Source organism: Narcine bancroftii, chromosome 14, assembly GCF_036971445.1.
Source record: "Narcine bancroftii isolate sNarBan1 chromosome 14, sNarBan1.hap1, whole genome shotgun sequence".
Classification (NCBI taxonomy): Eukaryota; Metazoa; Chordata; class Chondrichthyes; order Torpediniformes; family Narcinidae; genus Narcine; species Narcine bancroftii.
The window spans coordinates 7,756,601-7,782,910 of NC_091482.1; the positions used below are offsets into that span (position 1 = coordinate 7,756,601).

The window sequence follows — 26,310 nt, forward strand, 5'->3', positions numbered from 1 at the left end:
CTTTGGCTGCTGCATGAGCGTGGGTCTCCCAGTGGCCACCCATTTCAATTCCCTGGCCCATTCCCTTGTTGACATGTCTGTCCATGGTCTCATGCACTGCCAGACTGAGAGCGCCTGTAAATTGGAGGAACAGCACCTTATCTTCCGACTGGACCCCCTCCAACCGGACGCCATTGTCATCATCCTCCCCGGTTTCTGTTCAACCCCCCCCCCCCCACCCCCAGTCAGCATCGCTCTCTCCGGCTCACGCCATGGATTTACGTCTGAGTCGACCCGCCAACCCCGCGGTGTGAAATGGCGTAACCGGGCAGGCCGAGTCGATTCCAAGCGGGCTCTGATACACGGAGGGAGCAGGCATCAGAGCCTGGCCGCGTTAACAACAACCAGGTACGATCAGTGACGTCAGCGCCTGTGAGCGTGCATCACGGTGTTTACGAGCCCAGAGGACCCCAAAACCCAGCAGCAATAGATATTCGCCAAGACAAATGGATACTTCAACAAAAGTTGCCTTTAATTATCTTTAAACATGAAAACAGAATCACCCTTTAACATCACTATTGATTTAAACCCCTTCTAATTCTAAGCGCACGTGTATGTAATGCGTGTGTAAGTTCAGAAAAGTTCTTTGGTTCACAGTCCAATCTCACTTCTCACTCCTCCAAGTTCACTGGTTGCAGGCAATTCTTAGACTGTGCACAGAATTTAACATTGATAAAGTTCACCAGGCTTTGGTGCTTGAAAGGTAAATGGTTACCACTTAGGAAGGTTTTTGTCGGTTTTCAGAGAGAGATTTGTTGTTCCAGGGCAACTACTACAACTGATTCCTTTTTTAATCAGCCACTTCAATGTCTTGCTGATGAAACTTGCCCCCTCAGGTTTCTTCAGATGATGACCTCTTTCTTTCAGGTCACCACAGAGTGCCTTTTTGTTTCAAGTGAAACATTAGACAGCCAGTCCTCTGCTCTTGCATGAACCACAAGTGTTTTGACCGGCTGAACTAAACACTCACATCCTGCCTTCCAAATGGGGTTTTTCACAAGCCAGTTTGCCCTGTTCCAGTCCTTCAAAGGTGAACAGGTAGATAGTTGTGGGGCAGTGTGCTTCTTCTGACATTTACATAGCACTTCTGCATGGATCATGGACCTAAGGTTTTCAATGCCATTCTTTATGCTCTTTCACCACTTTGAGTAAAAAGTTCCAGGAGTTAGTGGTGATGTTCCATTTGTTTCCCAAAGTGTTATTGAGCAGAGTTTTGAATCTTTACCTCTTTTCAGCTGCTCATCTCATCCTGTGACAAAGCTTGAAATTGTGTGTGTGTTTCAGATTGACAGCAAGTCTTGTCTGCTGAGGATTATACTCGTACTTAGTGATCCAGCCAGCATGAATTGACCTGACCACACACATTGTCTGACTGTACTTAATGGCTCCACATTTTCTAATTAATTGGGGACCATACTCATTGAATCCATCTGGGGTCAGTGGTAGATTTCTCAAATGATCACCTGTTGTCATTCCTTAAACTGAACAGTATTTGTGCTTTTAACACAACTGATCATTAGTTGATCACCATGTTAACAAGGTACATTGATCAGTCTGCTAAATTATTTAAATAAATGATCAAGCATATATCTTCTAAATTAAGCACTGCCCTGAAAATAATAATTAACAGAATTACTCTCATCTGTAATATGCTGCTTCTTTCATTCCATAAAAAGTCTCTTTATTGTTAACAATAGCATTTATGTCAATGGGATCAAAGGTTATCTTAGTACAATTTTTCATAAAACCATATAAAATGTTGAATTACATAGGAGAAGTTATTTAACTCATGCCTGTACTACTTCCATCCAAGGCTTGTGCCCTGTAGCCAAAACAATTTCCTTCCACTTCCCTTTGGAAGGCACAAGTTAATTTGCTTCCATTCTTGATTTTCACTTTCACTGTGTATGGAATTTCTCACTTTATAATATATATATATGACTTTGCACTATTGCCACTGGTATTTTTTTCCGACTTCAAGCTCTGTGTCAAAACCAATGAAGGCAGATGGGGGGAGGCAGTGTCCAAACCCACCTATCTTTCATCTGCCAAGAGGGATACTACCAATGGTGGAACGTAGCGTTCTGCAACTAATTGTCTTGCCGGGTCAAACAGGGAAGGGCTGATGATGTCTTCAGCCCGCGATGAAGGTGCGGGAAATTCAAGATCATTTTGAGTGCGCACGTATGTTTTACATCACAGTTAACATTGCCATCGACGCGATTAAAAATCCCGCCTCCTCTGCTTCGGGAAGCTGTGAAATATCTCATGGTTCCGGCATCTTTGTGCTCAAAAAAAACCATGCAAACCAGCTTCCCCCAAGATGGGTTATGTCTACAGAAATACTGTGGTTTTACAGTCTGAAAAGACTTCTTGATTCACTTACCTCAGCTTTTACTTTCTGTCCTTTTTTATTACCATGCTTTATTATGCAAGAGGCTGATCCATTTACTTCCAATCTCCACTTCAGGATGGCTGATCTCCCCTAGTTTCTCTTTATAATTGTTAATCCTTTCCAATGTTGACCCTTTATTAATTAAATTTTTGTGATATTTCCAATGCCTGCATCATTTTTCACAAGGCTGGAATGAATTTTCAGTGCGTATGATATGAGTATCTTCAATGATGCCATTTGACATGAGGATCTCGTCTTTCTTTTTAAAGCATTCTTGTTAATTTGAGAGAGAGAAATATTACATGTATAGATATTAATTCTATAGCTTTCTACAACAACTAATATTTCCTTCAACCATTCTTTGACAAAGGTCTCAGGGCTGAAGCATTGGTTATATATACAGGGCCCTCCATATTGCTTGGGACAGACATGTTTTTTGTCCTTAATTTGCCCTGGTGCTTCAAAGTTTTAAATTTGTAATTGAACAATTCACATGATTAATTTGTACATTCTAGATTATTAAAGGGTGTTTGTGTACATTTTTGTTTGACCTTGTAGGAATTACAGCACTCTTTATACAGTACATAGTTCCCCATTTCAGGCCACTTCATAATGTTTGGGATATTTGGCTTCATTAGTGTTTGCGATCGCTCAGGTGAATTGTTTGACTGGAAATTTAAAACTGGAGCATAGGGGCAAATAAAAGAGAAAAAAGTTTGTGCCAAACATTATGGAGGGCACTGCATTTGCCTCCTGTGGAGGCTGCGGCACCTGCTGAGTTTCTCCAGCACTTTTGCGTATTTACTACAGTGATAGTGTCTGCAGGCGTTTCTTTTCTTCCCTGAAACCTGCCCCTTCAGGATGCCCTTAACATCTCTCCAACTTTCCTCAAGTCCTCATAAATATCTTGTAACTTGTATATCTCTCCAGCACTTTGGAGTCGAACAGTACAAGGTATTCAAAATCAGCGAATGCTAATAAAGAAGACATTTATTCTCAGCAAACTGAACTCATCAAAAGCAACTGAACTGCAGGGGTAGAGGTTGATGCTAATAAATCAAATCAAACTACTGACGTGACTTAATTCTGCATTGCAAAGTACCAGTGATTATTATCCATGAGGTCATTAAACATTTGGTGGCATTTATCTGTGAATGGATGCCACTCCTGGTTTGAATTTCATTCACCAATTTCAAAGAGAGATCAAACATGTTTTGAATATTAACTAGGATGCCTTTCTCAGTTGAACATTACAGTAATATAACTGACATCTGGAGCCACCATAATACCAGCATCTCATTGGTGTCACTAACATTGAGGTTCCTTTGAACTTCTGATGGATTGAACCCTGTGGGTGGATATTAGACCACTCCCTGCTCACCCAAGGCCTGGTATTTTGCAGCAGGTCAGAACAAATGTTTCAAACAAAACAGAGTAAACAGCTGGAGACACCACAATCTGAGAAAACTGAGCCATGAGTCATCCTCACAGGAACCACATTCTTCGAGGAGAAGTACTTAATCCTCAAAACTTCATGCCTGTAGGCATCTAACCTGTGAAGAAGTTTTTTTCGCTAGCGAGTGGTTTCAGGATCAGATTACCGAGTTGTCTCAGGACCCACGTGTAAATTTATTGAAGAGGTTGTCTTTGAAACGTTTGGCTGTGCCTCTGGCTCAGCTGCTTCAGAATTTGTAACATCGGGGTAGTGATAGTACAGATCTATCACCAATGTATATAGTGTATATAGTTACAGTATCCAGACTGTGCTTATAGCGATTGGCTGAGAGCTAAGCCACGCCTACTGTCTGGTCCTTAAAGGGTTGTGTTCCTAGCCAGGTCGGATCATTCCGGACTGGTCGGCCACCTGTGAAGAGCTCCTGTCTTTTGCTAATAAAAGTCTTGGTTTGCATCAACAAGTCTTTGGTTCTTTCGACGAGCTCTACAGGGGTACATCCATCAGTAGACAAAATTGCCAAAGATATACAAAATGTTGAATTCATGCGTTCACCTGATTAAACTAATCTGGACAGTTTACAAACCAGTCAAGTCCTTTGTTGAGCAGCAGCGAAACGGAAGTTCCCCTAATTCATTAGCGACCTACTCACCAATTCTCCTTTTGGATTATTTAGTTCCAGATCTCATTGCCCCCCAGCCACACCTTCCTCTTCCTAATGGGAAGAAGATTCAAGAGTGGCAGATCATGCACCAGCAGATACAAGGCCAGTTTCTTTCCTGCTGTTATGAGACTCCTAATCAAACCTTGCACCAGAAAAATAATGTTCCCTTTGCTCTAGTCCAACTGATCTCTCGGTAACTCAGTGACTCTGCCCTGCTTTACTCCAAGATTCTGTTATGAGTTGACTTGCTGGGTTGCACACAAAACAAACTTGCTCATTATTACCTCAGTGTCGATGATAATGAACTTGAAAGGGAACACGACAACCTTAGTTCAAAGATGAAAGCGAGGCGATTATGGTAGGCACAGTGGTTAGCACAGCACTCTTCCAGCGCCAGAGATCGGATCCGAGGTTTGAATCTGGCACTGTATGTCAAGAGTTTGTACGTTCTCCCCATTTCTGCGTTGGTTTTCCCCAGGGACTCCAGTTTCTACCCGCTGTTTCAAATATAACAGGGGTTTTAGGTTAATCGGGCAGCAAGAGCTTGTGGGCCGAAAGGGCCTGTTACCCGTGCTGTATATCTTAATTTAAATAAAATGGACAAGAGTTAAATTTGAGAGGTGCGATACGAATTACTGTCATCAACTTAGAGGCCACATTTGATGTGGGGGAAACTGAAATCTTTGGGAGTTTCAGGATAAACATTCCTCTGGTTGGAGTAATATCTCGCTCCAAGGAAGAAAGCTCTGGTCATTGAAGGTCAGTCCTTAGGGAGGTCTTCAGGCCAGTCTTCAATCATCTTCAGCTGATTCTTCCATGGGCTCTTTCCATCATCACACAAAAGCTAGAGGAACTCAATAGGTCTCCAGCATCCCCAGGAGCTAAAGATATTCTGACACTTCGGGCCTGAGTCCTTCTTCGAGTACCATTATATCTTTGTACACATCTTTACATCCTACGGACGCTGCGAGACCTGCCAAGTTCCTTCAGCAATCCGTGTTTTCACCACCATCACAGCATACACAGGCATTGGTGTTTCACCCCCTTTCCAGCCTCAGGATCAACGCGGGGACGCTGAGGACTGTGCAATGTTCACCTCTATTGACAATGCCTCCATGTATCTAAATCCAGACATGGGCAAGGAACATTCACAACTCATGGAATGCTAGGCAATGACCTGGTGGAGGGGTTATCACTGATCAGGAGCCACAAAAATACTAAGGCTACAAGAGCAGATTGGAGCTTGGTACCCTGTGGCAAGAGTCATACCGTCCACATGGCACAGCACTGGCAAAAAAAGATGATATTCAATTCACTGAAAAATAATGGGCATGAGTAGAGGGCTTGGACTGATCATTTTAGCACGGATTTAACCTGACACCAGTTGTTTTGCACAAGGCAACTGATTTATGATCCCTCTGCCCCCCTCTCTCCCCATCCCTTCTCGTCAGGCACCCTGGGGACATGTGTCCAAGGCCCTGGGTCCAGTCAACAGTACTCAGAAGCCAGCAGAGAACCGAGGCAGAGGAACAAAGGAGGAGAGAAATGTCTGCTTTGGATGGGAAGGTCTGCGGATGCTGGGGCCGTGAGCGGTGCGCAGATGCACTGAAGGTCAGTGGGACATGCAGCCAATAAACATACAGAATGGTAACAGGCCCGTACAGCCCACACACCTTTACCACCCAAGTAAAAGCTTGGTGTAAAAAAAACATTCTGGCTTATTGGGCTTCATAAATCAAAGTATTGAGTATCAGTGTTGTGGTAAAGTTGAATAAGACATTGATGAGGCCAAATATTAAACATTGTGTGCAGTTTCAATCACCTAACTACAGGAAATAGATCAGTAAGATTTGAAAGAGTGCAGAGAAGATTTATTAGGATATTGCCGGGACGAGGAACTGAGTTACAGGGAAAAGTTAAACAGGTTATGACTTTATTCCCTGCTGTGGAGAAGAATGGGGAGAGATTTGATAGAGGTATTTAAAATTATGATGAGTATGGATAGAGTAAATGCAAGAAGGCTTTTATCATTGAGGTTGAGTGAGGTATCCCTTAGTCAAGGGATATGGGTTCAGGGTGAAAGGGTTAAGGGGAATGTTGGGGGGAAGAACTTCAGGCAGTGAGCAAGTAGTGAGAATGTGTAATGAGCTGCCAGTTGAAGTGGTGAACGCGGGCTCAATTTTAACCCTGAAGAAAAAATTGGACAGGTACATGGATGGGAGGGGAATGGAAGAATATGGACTGGGTGGGATGAGGCAAAATAATAGTTTAGCATAGACTAGAAGGGTCAAAGGGCCTGTTTCTGTCCTGTAATGTTCTAATTCTTGCAGAACATCAATTTTTTAAATCTCACCGTGTATTTTAATTTAGCTCACTTTTGGGGTATTCACAATTCTGATCTGTACTCTGCAGTCCAAGAACAGACATTGGTCTACATAACTTATTCCTCATCATACAGAGGAAAACAGACTACTGTGGTGGCACAGGCGAACTGGCTCTATGTTTGTTATGGCAATGGAAGTGGAGCAACTGTGTCAAGATGGAGCTGCCGGGTTTGGGCTCCCTCGTGGGCACACGTGCTCTTGGCTGCGTCGTCGTGTCACAGCCGGGGCGGGTCTTGACGGTTGCCTTATAAGGCACAGCGCGGATTTTTGAAAAATGTCGGAAACCTAACTGACTCCAATGTGTGGTCTCTGTTCTCGTTTCTCTTCGTAGCTACCGCTACAATTGGTGACCCTGACGAGCCCAGACGATTCTGCACTCTATACCATGGACACCACAGCAGTTGGCAATGAAACTAGCGTCTTTCTGCACACTTCACCCATGCACTTGGTTCGAGAAAACGGAAGCACAATTCCACTGTTGGCAGATCACCTCCGACTTGACAATGTTCTACCACGTCGTCAGTGCCCTCGACCAAGAGACCGCAGCCAGAGTGGACGACCTGATTTATGACCCCCCCCCCCCCCCGCTCTCAAGAAGCTCCTCAAGTACTTTTGGCCTGTCCAGGCGCCAGCACACCTTCAGGCTCATGCACCTAGATGGTCTGGGAGACAGAGGACCATCCGCCCTCATGGATGAAATGCTTGAGCTGGCAGAGGGCCACAAGCCATGCCTCCTGTTTGAGCAGGCTTTCCTGGAGCAGATGCCGGATGATATTCAGCTGCTACTAGCAGACGAGGATTTCTCGGATCCATGCAAGGTCGCGGCCAGAGCGGATGTCCTGTGGCGCGCGAAAACGAGTCAGCCATGAATCAAGTATTGTGCCCCAGCAAGCCAGAAGAGGCACCGAACACTACCTGGTGCTTTTATCACCAACGCTGGGGGGCACAGGCACGTCCAAGCAGGCAACCCTGCTTGTTTCTGGAAAACGGCCAGGCCAACCGCCGCTAATGGTCCGCCATTAAGTGAGCAAGCCTTATTGTTATTCTGAGGATGGCAGAAGGGGAATTCGGTGAGCTGTTGTCATTTATCATTTACTCGTTCCAAGATTTCCAAGGAGATGCACCAAGAAAATTTGATGTTTTTTTTTAGGATTGGCAGACACAGAATCTTTAAAATAAAAGCAATAAATGACAGAAAGAAATTGGTAACAGGTAGCTGAAGGGAGGGTCTTCATCCAGAAACAAGGTTATTTACACTACATCATAAACAGAATCAAAATCTTTTACATTGAGTCCCAACAAGACTTCTGAGTGACATCAGACAGTGTTTTCTTTTTGATTTTTTTTTAATGACATAAAATGCAACGGAAGGGTAGAGAGAAGTTAACATTACTGACACTAGAATAATCAAATTTCATGTTATACATGTACAGCAACTAACTGCTTTACAAAAAGCCAAATAATATATCATCACATGTATTTACAGTGTAGTAAATATACCTTTGTCAATTTTACACAAAAACTATTTACAGATGAACATACTGCAGTTTTAAAAACAAAATCTGTGGCCAACACTAGCAGTGACTTCTTGCAGTAAGGTCTGTTGCATAACATCATCTGAGAGAAATACCTTTTGAGTTTTAAATCGTGTGCGCATGTGAACATTTGTGGGGTGTGGGCGTGTGACCCGGAAACTAAATCCAAGCCACTCGTGTTAGCCTCAGGCTAACCTGTTCCGAGTTGATCTGCATTTCACTGTGAACAGATCATCTTGAAATCACATCAGAACATTTTGTTGAATGCACAAGATATTGGTGCCATTTTGTTTCGTGTCACAATACGGCATCTACACAATTGTCCCTAAAGGAGTCACATTTTCTGAATACCACAAATTTAATACTAAGGTTTTTTTATTGTAATAATTACCTATTTTGGCAAAGTTCTTGCATATCATGTTTTAATTCATAGTTTTTCCAGGACTGTAAACAAATATAAAAAGAAAGACAAAGTCTTTGCGATTTGTGGAATCAGTAAAATAAATGTTTTGGATATGTACATTTTCCATGATGGCTGCAAATGGACCTAACTTCTGTGTTAAATGTGCTTTAAACATGGTGTTTGGTTACTGTACCTACAGCTTAAAAGGTTTCTTTCTCTAAACACAGAGTATCCTCATCAAAGCAAAAATCACCCATAAACATGATTAATTGCTACCATTAAGCCACTTCTATTGATCGCTGAAAAGTGAACAGTAAACATGTGTTAAGCACTTTTCATTATTGTGTGGAAGGCAAATAAGTTAGGACCTTCCCTTCTGCAATGAATGGCTTCCATGTTTTGACAGCTATTACAGTGTAGATACGAATTTCAGTGCCTTCCCCCCCTTCCCCATCTAAAATAAAGGTGACAGAACAAATAAAGAATTCTCTCTTTGCAACACTGTTCTGTGAACAAGAATATCTGTATAGAAACTGCAGGAAATCCTGGCGGTGCTAAAGAGGAGTATGTGGTCGCCCAATCCTTGCCGGTGAGTTGAGCTGTGCAAGGAAGAGAAAGTCTTTTTGGGGAGGGGAAGGGGCCATGGGGCCGAAGCCTGGCCAGGCTGGGTGGTCAGTCACAAAACGCTTCACACAATCTTCTTAATGCTGGGGCGCTTGAAACTGCTGGCACTGCGTTGCTTCTGCACTTGACTTGCAGACCCATGACGGATTCTCCCGCTGTTGGTGTGTCCCGAAGTTGGCGAGAGTTCCACATTCTCCTTATCAATCCCTAGAAAAGGGCACAAGGAGACGCAATGAAAATTAGTCACCTAAGGCTGCAGCTGTAAGACTCCCTGTGATGACAGGGTGAGGAGTCAGCCAGAGTCGTACAGCACAGAAATGGCCCTTCACCTTGCAAAGCCGAGACAGACCAATTTACCCCTTTAGAATTTAAATTAGATGGGCTGCACGGTAACTGGCTCTTCTGGCCCACGAGCCTGTGTTGCCAATCAACCTACAACCCATTGGACATTTTAAAGAATGGGAGGAAACTGAAGCACCTGGAAGAATCCCACTCAGACACAAAGAGAACATGTAAACTCCTCACAGACAGCACCAGATTCAAACTCAGGTCGCTGGTGCTGTAACATCTTCGCACAAATCGCTATGCTGAACCGTGATGCCCTACAATAATCACATTCGCCCACACCATTTGAGTGTCCATGTCAAACATGGAATTGTATTTGATGTGTACTGTTCATATTCCTACCTTTTAAACCTGTACATTTTTGCTATGACACTCCTTCCATAGAAAAATGGTTCTGACTGAACCTTACCCCTGCCTCTCATCATCTTACACAAGTACTTCCTGGGTTACAAATAGCCTGACTTAAAATCTGACATATCTAAATTTTACAATATATTTTTGAAGCATTTTTTAAGCTGGTAATAACAACAAAAAATGTTTCAAGTTATACATTAATAACCAATTAGTTTACACATGAATAAAGTTAGAGTGAATACATGGAGTGAGTGATAAATAGATCGTTAGAGATAATGGAAATTTCTGACCTTGAGGTCGGTTTACAGATAGTTTTCAAGAAGGGAACATGTGCAACCTGGGGTGTGCCTGCATATTTCTATCAGGTCACCCCTCAGACTCCTTCGCTCCGGGGGATGGTGGAGAAAACAGCCCATCCAATCTCTCCCGATAACAAAAGACCTCCATTCGGATAACATTCTGGTGCTCTCTTCTGCCCACTCTCCAGTGCACATCCTTCCTACAGTACAGTGAGTAGAATCACACACAGTACAGTGTGGCTGAGTCCGTGATAAATTCCAAGTTTTATATTCCATGCCAGACATGCCCCCTTTACCACCTATCCACCTGTGTTGCCACTTTCAGGGTTCTATGATCCCCAAAGTCTCCCTGTTCATCAATATTCCTGAATTTCCCACCACTTTTAGCACTTGTCCTACCCCTATCTGATTTCCTAAAAGGCATTTTCTTGTACTTGTCGGAATTAAATTCTAGCTAAATATAATATACACACAAACACACACACACACACACACACACAAACAGCTATAAATTTCACAGGCTTCTTTAAAGTTCCCTTGTGCATGCTGTTGGAATAAGAGCAAGCCATTCAACTTCCTCCACCATTCATCCAGAACACCACTTTATTTTAAAGCCAACTATTCACCTCCATTACTTATCATGAAATTAACATCTGATTACAAACCCATAGGGTCTTCAGAATGCAACTGGAACCCAGTGACGCCAGTGATGGTACGGGGTTGGTGTTACGCTCCACAGTTGTGGGCCTTGAACTCAAAGGCAAAGTGATGCCAACTTCATTGGGAAGGAGATGGCTGGCACTGGTCTACTCCCTTACACCTCACCTGACATCATGCCTACTTAGGGAAGAGGATCTATTCAGTGCTTTGCATTTTGAAAGGAGAACTGAAAAGACCTTTGATCTCGATTTATCAAAAAAAGTGTGAATGGGGGCAAGGATGGGTGAATGAATCACAGGATCAAGCCAAACTTTGCCCAAATTTATGGGGTAAATGTGAAATTATTTTTGAATATTTTATTTATAAATTTTCAAACTCAAACAGTTTCCAATAATCAATCAGAAATTACTGTTATCAATTATATACAAAATTTGCTATAGCATCCGAGCCATTTCCCCCTTCTCTCCACACTCAACAGACCATAGTTAATGCACAACCTTCAAGACACCCGCCACAAAGGTAGGGAACACATCAGGGGTTTGTCATGGGAAATTGGCAAGCTTGACATGAAGGTAGAAATTAAACGTGACAAACAATTCATTTGCAACGTGAAGGCCTGGGAGCTCCGAGAGGGGACGTGGGGGTGGAGCCAGATAAAAGCCACAATGACCGTTTTGGAGCGAAGAAACATGGCTGCTCTTTGTCGTTTCCAGCCAAGAAGATATTGATTTTTAATTTAGACATACAGCACGGTAAAAGGCCCTTATGGCCCACGAATCCGCACTGCCCAATTACACCCCATTGACCTACAACCCCCCAGTAAGTTTTGAAAGATTGGAGGAAACCGGAGCCCCCGGAGGAAACCCACGGAGACACAGGGAGAATGTAAAAACTCCTTTCAGACAGTGCAGGATTCAAACCCCGATCCCGATTGCGGGCTCTGAAAGAGCATTGCTACAAGAGATGATTGGAGCTTTCCAACTGCTGATTTTATTGAGAAATACTAATTTTTGAGGAGGAGTCGCGTGATGGAGTAGTGGCCGGTCAGGGAACTCCAGCCCTCTCCGGAAAAGTTAAAAAAAAATACACTAAACACAAAGGCACAAGAATAAAAATTAAAACAAAGTGAAAGTAAAGGTGGGAAGAAAATGGCAGCGAAGAAAGAAAAGTCGAAAGCAACAGGAAGAAGAGAAGAAGAAAGAACGTCGGAAGAAGAAGGTGAAGGCCTTACCTGTCCGAGGAGGCCCGCCGCGGAGAGAGAAGCCCGCTCCCTAAGGTCAGTGGAAGTCCCGAGCTCGGGACTACAAAAATGGCTCGCGGAGCCAAGTAAGAGTGCGCAATCGCGCATGACAAAAAAAAACACTGACGGGAGGGGGGACCAGCTGAGGAGTCGATCTCCACAGCTGAGAATGACAGCTACAACACAACAACAGGAAGAGAACACAGAAAACAACAAGAACAAGAAGAGAGTAAAAAGAAAACAAGGAAACAACAGATGACCAACCCAGAGGAAGAAGAAGAAGAAGAACATAGAGAAATGGAAGAAGAAGGGATATATTTTTTTTTAAAGAATATATGGAATCAGTAAAAGAATGGCAATTACAAGAATTAAGTGAAATTAAAAAAAGAATTAAAAGTGCAGAAGAAAAAGTGAATAGATTAGAGATGGTCATGTCAGAGATAGGAAAAAGAGTGGACAAGATGGAAGAACGAGAAACCCGTAGAAATGGAAGTAGAGGACTTAAAAAAGAAATTAGAAGAATCTAATAAAAAAGTTAAAGAGACACAAGAGCTGTTAGCTCAGAAGATAGATATAATGGAAAATTATAATAGAAGAAATAATATAAAGATAGTGGGCCTTAAGGAAGATGAAGAAGGCAAGAATATGAGAGAATTTATAAAAGATTGGATCCCCAGGGTCCTAGGAAGACCAGAATTACAGGAAGAGATGGAAATAGAAAAGGCACATAGAACATTAGCCCCGAACAGCCACAACAAAAACCAAGATCCATTTTAGTAAAATTCTTAAGATATACAACAGGAGAAAATATATTGGAGAAAGCAATGAAAAAAATAAGAGAAGACAAAAAGCCACTGGAATACAAAGGTCAAAAAATTTTTTTCTATCCAGATATAAGTTTTGAACTCCTGAAGAAGAGGAAGGAGTTCAATACAGCAAAAACGATCCTATGGAGAAATACTAATTTTTCGCAAGTTCAACTCTGAGCGTAATTTTATTTTTTTTCCTTTGCTTAATAATAATTGGAACAATTCTGTGGAGTACAGAAATAGATAAAAGACAGGATATATTGTGACACACCAAATAATTAGTTAAAAACAAATGTATTAATTGCACTGCAAGTTCCAGGCAGTAAACAGACATTTGGACCCCCTACAAGAATCGTGTTACCACAGTGACAAGACATTAATTTCTCAAACACCACCAGAACAATAAAAGTGATGACTTGGCTTTTAGCAGCAAGAACAGATGGAACCTCTCTTCACTGAACTACTAAAATATTTAAGTGACACCAAGTCGATCGAGGTTACTGTGCAGTTCATCTGGAATTGGCAGGAAGCCCGAACTCCAGCACCTGTTCTTGCTCACTCGTGTTTTTATAAATGGCGACTGCCTTCGAGTTCAGGACCCTCACTTGAAAATGAGAGGGTGCAGTTTGGGAGATGTGGAGCAGGAAAGAGGAGAGGTGGGGGCCGCAGAACCAAGCGTAAGCAGGAGGTCAATTCATTGGACCTTAAGAGGATCACTGGAACCCCCCCCCCCCCCCATGATATCTACTGGAATTGCTGTCTGAAGAGAGTTTGCAAAATCAATCAGGATGCCTTCCTTCCACCCTGCACATAGCATCGTTCAGCTGCTCCCATTGGGGAAGAGATACAGGAATATCAGAGCCAACGCCACCAGGCTAAGAAGCACCTTCTTCCCACGAGCAGTGAGAATGCTGAACGACCAAAGGAACTGCTCACAATAACTATCTGAGACTCATATTCACACACAATATTTATTTATATAAATAAATACTGCATATATATATTGTTTCTTTGTATGTGTGTTGTGTCTGCATGTTTTGCACCGAGGACTGGAAAAACACTCGTCAGATTGTACTGTGCAATCAGATGATAGTAAACTTGGCCAGTTCGAGGAGGATGGAGAATTCCAGATAGGAGTGAGAATGCCAAGGAGCCCACCAGCAGGGAAATCGCCAGTGGATGTAGCAAAAATTGCTGGGTTTTTTTCTGTTCCTCATCTACGGCTGCCACCATAACCAGACTGAAATGCTGGAACAGACAAACAATGGTTATTTGGGCCGATGGCAGTTTTCCATTGTTGTACCCAGGTGCAGTTTCCAAATAAAGATAAAGATGTGGAGGAATTTCTTTTCTCAACTACATAAAAAAATACTTAAAATTACATGAGGTGAAAAGGCTTTTAATTACTGTAAATGTGCTGTGACCCTGCAGGGTCCCAATGAGAATGGCTGATTTTACAAAATGCCTCTGCTTGATGCCATATAAAATCGTAAGCAAAAACATTTTTTTTAAACTGTAAAGGCTCTTTACCTCTCAGCTGATGGAGCTGAATGCTGATGTAATTCAATTGCACCAAACTTTACCTCCTCATTTTTCACAGACTCCACTAGATGGCAGGAGGAGACTTGTTTTTTTTTCTCCCCCCCCACACAACACACACACACACACACACACACACACAGTTTCTCACCCAAGATACTGCACAGACAGGCTGGAAGTCCATCAGCTTGTGATACCTAACTGATTATTCAATTTGTCCTATTCTCTTACTCCAAAACCTTGCCAATGTCCTCCTTTCAAGCAAAATCCCACCCTCTTCAAAGGTTTCCACTGAATCTCCTACAGACATCCATTTAAGATGCATACTTCACAGCAACAGTTCAACGGCCGATGTTGGAATCTCAAAAGCCTGTCCCCGTGTATCCTTCAATTCACATACCTCTGTCCTCACCCCACCCACCTCCCTCGGACAGAACAAGGTCAGAGTCCCTCATCAACATTTGTGCCAAGTTCATCCTATCACCAGCACCTATGCCTCTCCACCCCAATTCACATTTTGGCGGGATCAGTCTCTGAGACTCGCCGGTCTGATCTTCCCACCCCATCAGGCATTTCCTGTTGGAATCAGACAAAGTGCAAAACATCTCTAATCTCACTTCCTGCAGAGCCACCAACAGAGCTCTCCCTGCACATTGTCCATCCTAATTTATGGCCTTTGGTGTATTCGGTATTGCCTCCTCTACAAAACCACATTGGGTGACCATTTCATCAAACACCAACACACTGTGGTTCGAAGTTTGAACTTCCTGGCGCCAACCATTTCAATTTCACGCCCCATTCCCACACCAACACATCGGTCCTTGGCTTCATCCATTGCCAGAATGAGGCCAAACGTAAATCTGAGGAGCAACACATCACATTCCTCCTGGACCTAAAGGCAGGAACTGGCAGCACCCCAGCAACCTGGGTTTGAATCCGCTGCCTTCTGTCAGGAGTTGTGCACTCTCATTGTCTGCTCCTGTTTCCTCCCACCCTTCAAAAATATATAGGGGTTGTAAGTTATACTGGTGTATGTCGGGGCATGGGCTCGTGGGCTGAAAGGGCTTATAACCGTGCTACGTGTCTAAATTTAAATTTATTTTTCTAATTTTAGGTAACCCCCCCACACCTCTATTTGATTTCACTTTCCATTTCTGCCAACTGCGGTTCCTGCTTTTCTCTAATTCCCCCACCCGTCCCAGTGGTCTCCCTCCCACCAGTACGCTCTCACCTCTTCGTCCTTCCCCACCTTATTTTCCCACTTCAGAAATAAATACCCTCTTTTCACAATTGAAGGGCATCCATTTTTGTTTTAAAGCCAGCGAGTGGGGAACCTCTGTCATTTGCTACCATGGATGGCTGTGGAGGGCAGGACATTGGGTCATTTAAGGGAGAGATTGATAGTTTTCTGAATAGTCAGGATATTCAAGGATATGGGGAGAAGGCAGGGGAATGGGGCTGAGTGGGAGAATTAATTAGCTCATGGTGGAATGGCAGAATGAAAGTGATGGGCTGAATGGCCTACATCTGCTCCCATTTCTTCTGGGTCTTGTCCTGAAAAGACTGACCATTTCTCCCCCTGGATGCTGAGTTGAGTTCCTCCAGTTGCTCAATCCCACCCCCCACCCACCCACCCATCAAGTAGGAACACGTCAAATATGATGAACATTTTTAAAAAATGCACAAAGACAGAACAAGGAGATGCTGAAGTAAACGTGTTCATTTGAGGAGAGATAAAGAGGCTCCACCTGCAGGGAAAATAAGCTGACACTTAGATATCTCACATCTACAAGAGAGGCTAACACTACTACAAGTGCAAGCTACAATGCAGCACATTCTAACTCAACCACTACTTCAATTTACAAACTATACTAAATTCATGGCATTTTGGATGCCGATGCCATAGTTTTCACCTGCACCAGAGCACTTCACCACCAGAAGACCTCATGTGTGGGAATGTTGGGGATCGTTTACACACTGGCAGTAGTGCCCGGCCAGAAGCGGCGAGGGAGGGAAAGGGAACACGAGTTAACTTTAGTGTACACAACAGTGACCGATGAACACGATAATTTAAAAAAAACATGATGCATATCAAAACGATGCTGGATGACCAGATCCGGTAGGAATATCAGAAGTAGGAAAGATTGAACTCCACCCTAACCCCCTCCCCTTGCCACACTGTCCCCCCCTTTTAAAATTCACATGCTTCGGAATAACCAGGGTGTGTGCGAGCCATCCCCCTTGGTCATTCCATCTGAAGGTGCAAGTTAAAATTATTCCACTTCCAAAGAAACCAAGTTTCAGCATTTGTGCATGTCAAACATTGTAGTGATTCCAACAAGCAAGTTAAAATTAACGAAGCATCTTCTCACCACTGTTCTGCTGCTTGCTTAGAAGGGCTCATCAGATGTCAGTAGGAAGAGAACTGAGACACTGACATTTCATCAATTTGTTCAGCCTTCAACCAAATAAGCTAAGAAACAGTCATTAAAACTGCACAGCTTGAATTAATACACAGAGCAGATAAGGGAAAATAAAAATTTTGCATGGAAGGCAATGTTATAGGTTAAATTGCACACTGTTCTCTAAACCCAATGTGTGTCCCCTCATTACACAGACTGCTCGTCTACCAACAATTCTCCACAAGGGGGACAGACTGAAAATTGACACCTCGAAAAGTGGAATCAAAAATCCTGAAACTAATTACACTGGACAACAATTTTTTTTCACAAAAGTTTTGCTTCCTGAACAAAAAATGGATTATGATAGACAACTTCAAACTGAACACAATGAAAATTTCAGACTTGCTGTATCACGTAGGAAGCGTCATTATCTATCAATTAACTTTTATAGATAATGACGCTGACACATTGCGTTAGTTCAACTGACCTAAAATGTTTTGCCGCTGACTTTTGTTTGTACTCAGCATCTGATGCCTCCCGTGTCAGTGTCCAACAATAGTCGGCCAGCATTGATGGATTCAAGTTGCCCTGATACCACTTTTCCATAGTCACAATCTCCTAGTGAGGCATTTCACCGTGTTCGTCACTGACGGCACCGAGATCAGCAGGGAAGACGTCCAAGTGTGAATGCAGAAAATGAATTTTTTTTCAATGACATGTTGTATTTCATTGTTTTGTATGCTTGAAATACTTAAAATATGACAGGAAATCACAAAAATGTTATATCTAAAAAAAACGCTATATGGTAGGAAGATTTTATGGTGATTTCTGTGACCAGCAGCCCAAAATCCATGAAATACACCCAAAAGTGTTCGGGAAGCAAAATCTTTGTTGTCCAGTGTTCTCAATGTATTTTAGCAAGGAAATGAATTCCACAAGATCAAAAGAAGAGAACTTCACTCACCAGGAGAATGCTGGGTGGTTGCCAGTGAGGTCATAGAATTCGAGAGGTTTAAATTGGCAGTAATGCTAAGCTGGCTTTGGACAGGGGGTGGGTAGGGAGAGGTCGGCGTACGCAGAGATTCTTCAGTCGATTCTTCATCTATTCCTGGTAAATAAGTGTCAATTAATGCATCCAGAAACTTCACAATCAGTTCAGCGTAGTCTGGGATCTGAGTTTGCTGTTCAACGGGATAAATGTGAAAAAAAAATTGAAGTTAAATGCTTCAAGGATATCGGTGCAATTCAAACTGAAATTGGAAGTAAAACATCCCTGTAGAGCAATTCAGAATGAAAAGAGATTCTGTTGGCACAATGAAACTCTATTATATCAGAATCAGAATTTATTGTCACGAACATATCATAAAATCCTTTATTTGGTGACAGCATCACAGGTGAAAACAAATATTTATATAAATCACCTTATAAAATAAATTTCATAACACGTTGGAACAAACAAGAGAAAACATTATTTGTTAAGTGGTGCAAGTTAGTCTTGTGGTAGATTCTTTGGACAACAACAAACTCCATCAAAACTTCCTGCCTTGTGGTTACTGTGGTGGCCACACTGACAGAGGGCGGCCGAGAACAATTGGATCAGGTTCAAACCAGGGCAAACTTCAGGGGTGGGCAGGACATGGTTTGCAGTTTGAACCAGGAATCGTTGCACCATCGGTCCACAAGGAGTCACATCAGCTGGGGCTGCCTTGTGGCAAATTCTGCAACATTCATAACTTCATTCTCAGCAACATTAAAATAGACCATCTCATCAACAGTGGTCGGGGCAGAAGCAAACTGATCAGGCCATTGATCTCAGTCAATGACAAAACATCACATGATTGATCTGTGAACTCATCTAATATTACTGCCTCTGTTCCATGTCTCTTTATATTTTTGTAATTTAAAATTAGTTGTCAATATTATTCGTTATTTTTAGAGCTCCAATTTCCATGTGAAACCTGGCTTTACATTTTTCAACTAATTCTAATTTAAGTTTATTGTACCAAGATGCACTGATAAAATTTGTTTTGCAATCAGTCCAACAAAACATCTTCTACATAGAAACAGAAAATCGGAGCAGAAAGCCATTCAGGCCTTCGACCTGGTTTCACCAATCAGATCCATGGAAGATCTTGTGACCTCAGTACTCTATTCCTGCTTTTACTTCATACACCTTGATCCCTTTAGCCCAGTGGTTCTCAACCTTTTTCTTTCCACTCACATAAAGTAATTCCTTACTAACCAAAGAGCACCAATAGGACCACATCCAACTCCCTATTAAAAATATCTGAGGAACTGGCCACTTTCTGGAGCAGTGAGTTCCACAAGTTCACAACTCAAAAGGAAGAATTTTCTCCTCATTTCGATCTTTGCTTTACACTGTGACTCTTTGCTCTGGACTTGCCCAACATCAGGGACATTCTTCCTGCATCTAACCTATCCAGTCTTACCAGAATATTATGTTTCAATGTGATCCCTTCACATTCTTTTAAATTTCAATGACTATATCTGAGTTATCCCAGTCTTCCTTCATCCGTCGGTCCTGCCATCCCAAGAGTCAGTCTGGTGAACCTTTGCTGTCCTCCCTCAGATTAGGAGACCAAAACTACACACAATACTCAAGGAGTGTCCTCTCCAAGGCCTTATACAACTGCCTAAGACTTCTCTGCATCAATATTCAAAACTTCTTGCCATAAAGGCCAATATGCTTCTTCACTGTCTGCTGTACCTGCATCACAACCTTGATTGGCAGATGCCCCACAACATCCACGTCCCATTGCAGTTCCCCTTTTCCTAATCTCTCACATCACACAACAATTAAAACACAGCGACAGAGAGCGATCAGCTGGTACATGAGTGTGAGGTTCGTTCAGGAGGCTAAGAACAGCAGGAAAGAGACTGCCCTTGAATCTGATGGCGGTGCCGTCTTCTTCGTGGTGGGAGGGGTGAAGAGACTGTGGCCAGGTGGGATGAATTTAAATCATTTAATTCCATCTAGGTAATCAGTTCCTTGTAACACCTGAAAGAACTGAACCAAATTAACTTCCAAAATTTAAATTCGAACAGTGGAGGAAACCAGAGCCCCCAGGGAAAGCCCACGCAGACTTGGGGAGAACGTATGGGCAGCACAGGATTCAAACTCTGGTCCCGATCGCTGGCGCTGCAACAGCATTGCACTAGCCGAACCACCCATAAATGGAGGGAATGTAACCCAAGTTTGGGTCAACTCTGCATAAATTAAGCATTGGAGTTTCGGTAACATTCTGTTTGAATGATGGATGCTGTAGATCAGATAACTGCATGATGCGGGCAGATTGGCTGCCATGTTACCCATGTCACAACAGGGACTTCTCTTCGGAAGTGCTGAACTGCCAGGCATCCTCAAGCAACTGGAGATCATGAAATGAATAAACTAAAAACACAACTTTCTTTGAATTCATTTTATATTTTTTCAGTGATGTTTAACTCCAAATTCTCCACTGAAAGCACTAAATATGTAATAAAAACACAGCAATGCTGGAGGAACTCAGCCAGTCTTACTGTGTGCATTAGAGGTAAAGATAGAGAACTGATGTTTCAGGCATGAGGCCTTCCTCAAGGTAACTGAAATGTTGGTTATATATCCTTACCTCTTATGAACGCTGTGAGACCGGCTGAGATCCTCCAGCGTCATTGTGTTTTTACTACAATCACAGTGTCAACCAACTTTCGTCTTTCACTATAATTTCATGTCAGCATATTTTGTCCAATCCAGCCACTTATGCTTAAAGGTACTGACAATTAAATGCAAAGAAAATAAATATAAAAGCTGTTTCAAAGTTGTTTCACTCTCACCTTTGAGAAAGATCCTGCAAATCTCCAAAGTCCATTGAAACCAAAACCTGAAGTAGTGGGGTGAGAAAAAGCAAGAGAATTACAAAGAAAGGCAGAACAATTAAAATAAAACTAGGGAACTAAATCAATCCAGATTATAACACTGAGTGTTGGGGCATTATCCCTGAAAGAGGACTAAAACAATGCCCTACTGGTTCAAACTATCCACTAGGATCATCAATTACACCTCAATACCTTAAATCAAGTTATTTTTGTGGTGAATTTTGCTACACTTTATGTTTCTGGATATTCGATAATAAAATTCATACAACGCTTGATTCAGATTATAGTGGGGTTTTGTGCTCTCTTGCCACACTTCAGAGAGGACTCTAGAAACTGAGAACTATGGTTTGTGTGCTCAAATAATGAGTTCATTTATTGTCAGCTCAAGTGAGAGTACAATGCCTCCAAAGATTTCTGGTGATTGTGGAATATCCTCTGCCTCAGTGCTCCAGCTCCTTCCCACTTGGAGCAAAGCAATCTGGTGCCAGTTTGCTCTGAATGAGCAACTGTTGGCTTCGATGAACCCAATGCAGACTCAAAAACGGGAGAGCGTAGGTTGGAGGCAAGAGAAAGGAGTTTTAAAGGGGATCGGAGGGGTATTTTGGGTTTAAACAGAGAGTGGTTGCTATGTAAATCTTTCAGCTTGAGGTTTAGTGGATTTAAGTCCAATCATTATGTTGAAGGGACATTGAGACATTCACTTTAATAGGACAGGCAGAGAAAGATAAAGTCCTGTTGCAGGCAAATGAGATTGCAGTCGATGGGCCTGTTTCTCTGCGATTTATGACTCTAAAGGATAATTTCTAATAATTCAAGATTATTGTCATGTAATAGTACAGAATGTGTAATATTACATGAAATCGCCTTCCTCCAGAATCAGAATTTATCGTATGAACATATCACAAAATGTGTTGCTTTGCAGCAGCGAGGATAGTGCAAATATTTATATAAACTACCGTATAAAATAAATACAAAAATAGTGTAAGAAAATGTCGAAGTAAAGGCAGCGTCAATGGCTCACTGCCGTAAGGCAGATAAAGAGTCGTCCTTAGTGTCACCTGGCGTTTCTTACAGTATGAGACAAAGAGAAGCAAAAGAGAGTCCCTTCACAATCAGTTACAGTTTTTACACACCCGCTGTGTAAAAATATTTGCAACATTCCTGCAATGCAGGCTGTGTAAAAAGTTTGTAAGGAAAATGAGTGACTCATTCCCGTTCTGAAATTTTTTCCTGCGCCCCCCCCAAGACAGAATTGAGGACTGTTTGCAATTTAAAATGAACTGCAGGACATTTGCAACAATGGGCTTAATGAATAGGATGACGTCAATGCTGTACGTCGCATGCAGGGTCTACATCACGGTCGACGCCGACCCATGTCCAGCCAATTAAATTACTGTCACTCGGGTATTTAGTGTAAACGTCCTTCCTGTGTGAACAGCCACTCCAGAAGGTAACAATAAGCCATTTCAGATCACCAAAAAATTGAGATATAAAGGCGGAAAAACTTCGCCAAAACGCATAATCACTTACCTTTCTGAATGTGCGGAGGAGTTCTCCGAGCCACATATTCTCCGCCGATCAACCTGAATGTACAGCTGCGCTAAGCGGCTGTTTAGGGACGGGCTAACGATGCCGTCAGCCCGTTACCCATCTTTCTCCTCACCCTGCTCTCTCCATCGGGGTAGCAGGGAACCCTCAGGGTAACAGGAGCCGACAGCGTGGACTATCGGGGCAGCGGGAGCTGTCAGGGTGGACCGTCGGGGCAGCGGGACCTGTCAGCGGGGTGGCCGGTGTGGGCTGGGACAACCACACCAGGCCGCTTCAGCCTTCAGGGCCGCTCTCTGCGGCTCAAAACACAGCAGAGCAAGTGTTGTCTTCCCTACCCGTAATTCCCCCACGCAGGTGGAACTGTTCTGGGAACTATAGAGCGATTTCAGCCGCGTGGGGAAATTACGGGTAAGGAAGATGACCATTGCTCTCCCACGCATTGATGACAGGTGGCGCTATGGCACCAGTCGCTCCACCTCCATTGGATCTGGAGGGCGCTACGAGGCACCTCTGGATATTAATGGAGCAGCCTTTTACGGCTGCAGTCTGAAAGGTAAGTTCCCATTTTACTATCCACTCCGTAGATGGTCTCAAGGCAGAGGCCTGACATGAAATGGCCTTGTGAAAATTGCCGATGGGAAATTATCACAGTGGCTGTATAAAAACCATAAGTGAGTGTCCATAGATTCACCTCCAGCACTCCCGGAGCCTAATTGACTAGTCTTGAGCTCTATTCCAGATGTTCAAGGCAAAACTTGCTTTTTCTGAGGCATGGCAATTGATAGCATCTACATTTCATTACATTTGAGCTTGTAAATTTCAGCTCAGCAGTTGAGGGTGTGAACCAAACAGTTTCATTCTACATGCTTATGGGGAGCAGGACACTGTGGGGTAGATGAAGAGAGCAATTGAAAGTGTCGGTCCTTTATCCGACTTCCTTGCCTGAAACTTCTGAATATTTAGGTATCATTGATGGAGAATTCCTTTAAACTCTACCTTTATTTTGATAGCAAGATGAAGCTGTGCCGAACCACCCTCTCTCCTCCCCCTATGGTCAAGGTTTCAGGTTTAAAGCAGTAGAGTGATGTTGTGAAGTCCACTTACTTTGTAAATATGCTGGCTGGTACTGAGGTGGCGATTCTTCATGATACACAACACTCTGCACAATCCCGTGGATGGGATTTAACAGATTGGGGTCTTGGCAAAGCGACAGCAAGGTATTAATCTTCGAGTCCAGTAAATTATGTCTAAGTGTCACATTAAAAAAACCCACATTAAATGGGAATCTTCTAACCAAGTCAAAATGGACTTTATAGTTGCAAATTATATCACATTAGAACAAGGTTAATCATCCAACTCTCTATTAGATTACTCCTATAAAAGGAAAATAATTACATTATTTTGAAACACAGCACTTGCTGCTTTTAAACTTTTACTGAAGGGAGAACTTAATGGGATGCAATAGACAAATGTGCTGGAGAAACTCAGTGGGTCAAGCAGGCATCTGTAGGGAGTGAAAGGGAACCAACATTACATGCCAGGGCCCCTTGTCAGGTAGAAGCAAAAAGCATGAGTTACCCTTTACTCCCTGTGGATGCTGTATGACCTGCTGAGTTTCTCCAGCACATTTGTGTACTGTATTCGACCACAGGGTCCGTACACTTTCTTGTTTAACTTTAATGGAATGTTCAAGATTAGATTCTGAACAGAGACATTATCCATTTTATTAAAAAGCTCAATGGTTGAGATTCTCGAGAGCAGTTTTATTTTACAATAACCACATGTTTGTGCTCGATAGATCAGATGTGTTCAGAAAGAGTCCATAAATGTTCATTTCAATGTCCAAAATTTGTATTCTGGTTGAAGATCTAACATGCCACAACAGCACAACTTACACAATGGGAAACACCTTAGGGAAGACGACACTGGCTTCAGCTAAGTACTCATACAAGATGCGTTGATCAAACTCATCCGTAGTGTGTTTCACCAATGTAGCCTTTTGAGAAGAACACAAACTCATTAGTTGGTTATAAATCAGGGAAATATAGAAATGTGTTGGGATGTGACTGATTCACATCAGATTTCATACCCGCACTGCACAGTATTCCGATTGCTGGTTCAAAAATGCGTCCATAAATCTTATTCTCCTCTAAGGTTTAAAAATAAAACTTATCTTGCACTGTACTCATATCTCTAAAATTGTGAAGTAAGAACACAGCTCAGATCACAAAACTTCTTGACAAGACATTTCACTGTAAACATTGCACTCTGGGTTAAATTCAAGACTCACTTGTACACACATGCTGATGTACACAAGGAACTGCATACACTGCCGTGTATATGAAACAACACTTGGTACACAAAAAGATTGAAAGGACCTCCAAAATTGATATTGTTCCATTTCAGGAATGACCTTTACATGAAGATCCCAACTTGTTCAAGATCATTTCTAATTAGGAAAATACAACCATCTTTCAAACTTGAAAATTTAATACTAATACTGAATTCAAGATTCCTTTACCGTCATGTAATAGTACAGAATGTAATATTAAGCGGGATTGCCTTCTGCCTGCCACAAGGCAAAGAGTTGTCACTAGTGTTGCCTTACAGTAAGAGAGAAAGAGAAGCAAAAGAGAGACCCTTCAGAGTCACTGAGTGTCCGTGGATTTGCCTCCAGTGCTCCCACAACCTCTGCAGCTGCAACAACCGCTGTTTGATTCGTCGGTAACCCTAACTCTAGATTCAAACCTTAGATGGGATCAGGAAGTCTTCAGCGCCCGAGGTCTTTCAGGATCCCTTCTTACCCTCAGGCGCAGGTCCAAAGCACAGAAGTCTATTCACAAGCTACACCTCAGATACCCCAATTCAAGTGCCTCTGTTGCTCCACTCTCTGAAATTACAGTCCCTGAGTGGTGATGACATGGTTAGAAAGAATTGTATTATAATCATCATATCATCATCACTGAGACATTAAAAGCAGATTGGCATTTGTTGTATTCCACTTGAGCTTTACATTTACAAATGGCAAGGATGCCATGATCGAATAGATCTCAGAAAGTTTTCTCTTGAAAAGTTGACCTTAATAACTGGAGAGAAAGTAGTTTAAGTGAAAGTACACAAAACTCAGGGCACTTCAAGTAGACCACTTCAGTGACTAAGTTAGCATCCCAGAGACTAAAACAGACCAAAGGTTTCACTGCAGAAGGGAGGAGGACCAAGTGGCAGAGAGGATCACTGGGCCTGAAATGTCAAACTTGGGAATTTAGTGAGCTGAACCCATAACTCGAGTTGTGCACAATTGGTTCACAAAAATGACCTGGGAAGAGGATGACATTTCTTCACCCTGGCTACACACTGGAGCCAGCTCACCAGTGACATGTTGGGGCGATGGAACTCCCAGATGCCCAGAGCACAAGTTTCAGGTGAGATGGGGCGAGATTTAATTTGGACCTCAGGGTCAACGTTTTCCCAGAGGATAGTGTGTATCGAGAACGGGCTAACAGAGGAAGCGAGAGAAGTGGGTCAATTACGACATTCAAAAGACATTTGTCAGATATATGGAAAGAAGGGCTTCAAAGGATATGGACCAAATGGAATTTGCCCAGAATACCAACTTGATTGGCATGGATGAGATGGGCCAAAGGGCACGTTCAGTGCTGCAAGACTCTCTCTCCATATATTCACACACATTAAATATACATTTACACAGTATAAAGTCACAAAACAAATGTATGAACAAAA

The 26,310-nt window shown here is 42.6% G+C and overlaps 2 protein-coding genes across 10 annotated transcripts in view; one reads left to right on the forward strand and one right to left on the reverse strand.

Moving 5' to 3' along the window:
* Positions 1 to 73: 73 nt before the first annotated feature.
* Positions 74 to 9,100, forward strand: LOC138749311 (uncharacterized). The gene is made up of 3 exons (XM_069910528.1): positions 74 to 387; positions 6,003 to 6,162; positions 7,267 to 9,100. The coding sequence occupies exons 1-3, from the start codon at positions 74 to 76 to the stop codon at positions 7,504 to 7,506; spliced, it is 714 nt and encodes a 237-aa protein (XP_069766629.1). The 3' UTR covers positions 7,507 to 9,100.
* Positions 8,263 to 26,310, reverse strand: part of LOC138749437 (neurofibromin) — a 277,305-nt gene continuing 259,257 nt past the window's right edge. For all 9 annotated transcript variants that reach the window (XM_069910754.1, XM_069910751.1, XM_069910749.1 and 6 more), the window contains 5 exons: positions 24,465 to 24,565; positions 23,674 to 23,816; positions 20,980 to 21,026; positions 18,110 to 18,326; positions 8,263 to 9,704 (listed from right to left, as the gene is read on the reverse strand). In XM_069910754.1, coding sequence (XP_069766855.1) covers positions 9,562 to 9,704; positions 18,110 to 18,326; positions 20,980 to 21,026; positions 23,674 to 23,816; positions 24,465 to 24,565 — 651 coding nt within the window. In that variant the 3' untranslated portion in view covers positions 8,263 to 9,561. The remainder of the gene's footprint in view (positions 9,705 to 18,109; positions 18,327 to 20,979; positions 21,027 to 23,673; positions 23,817 to 24,464; positions 24,566 to 26,310) is intronic.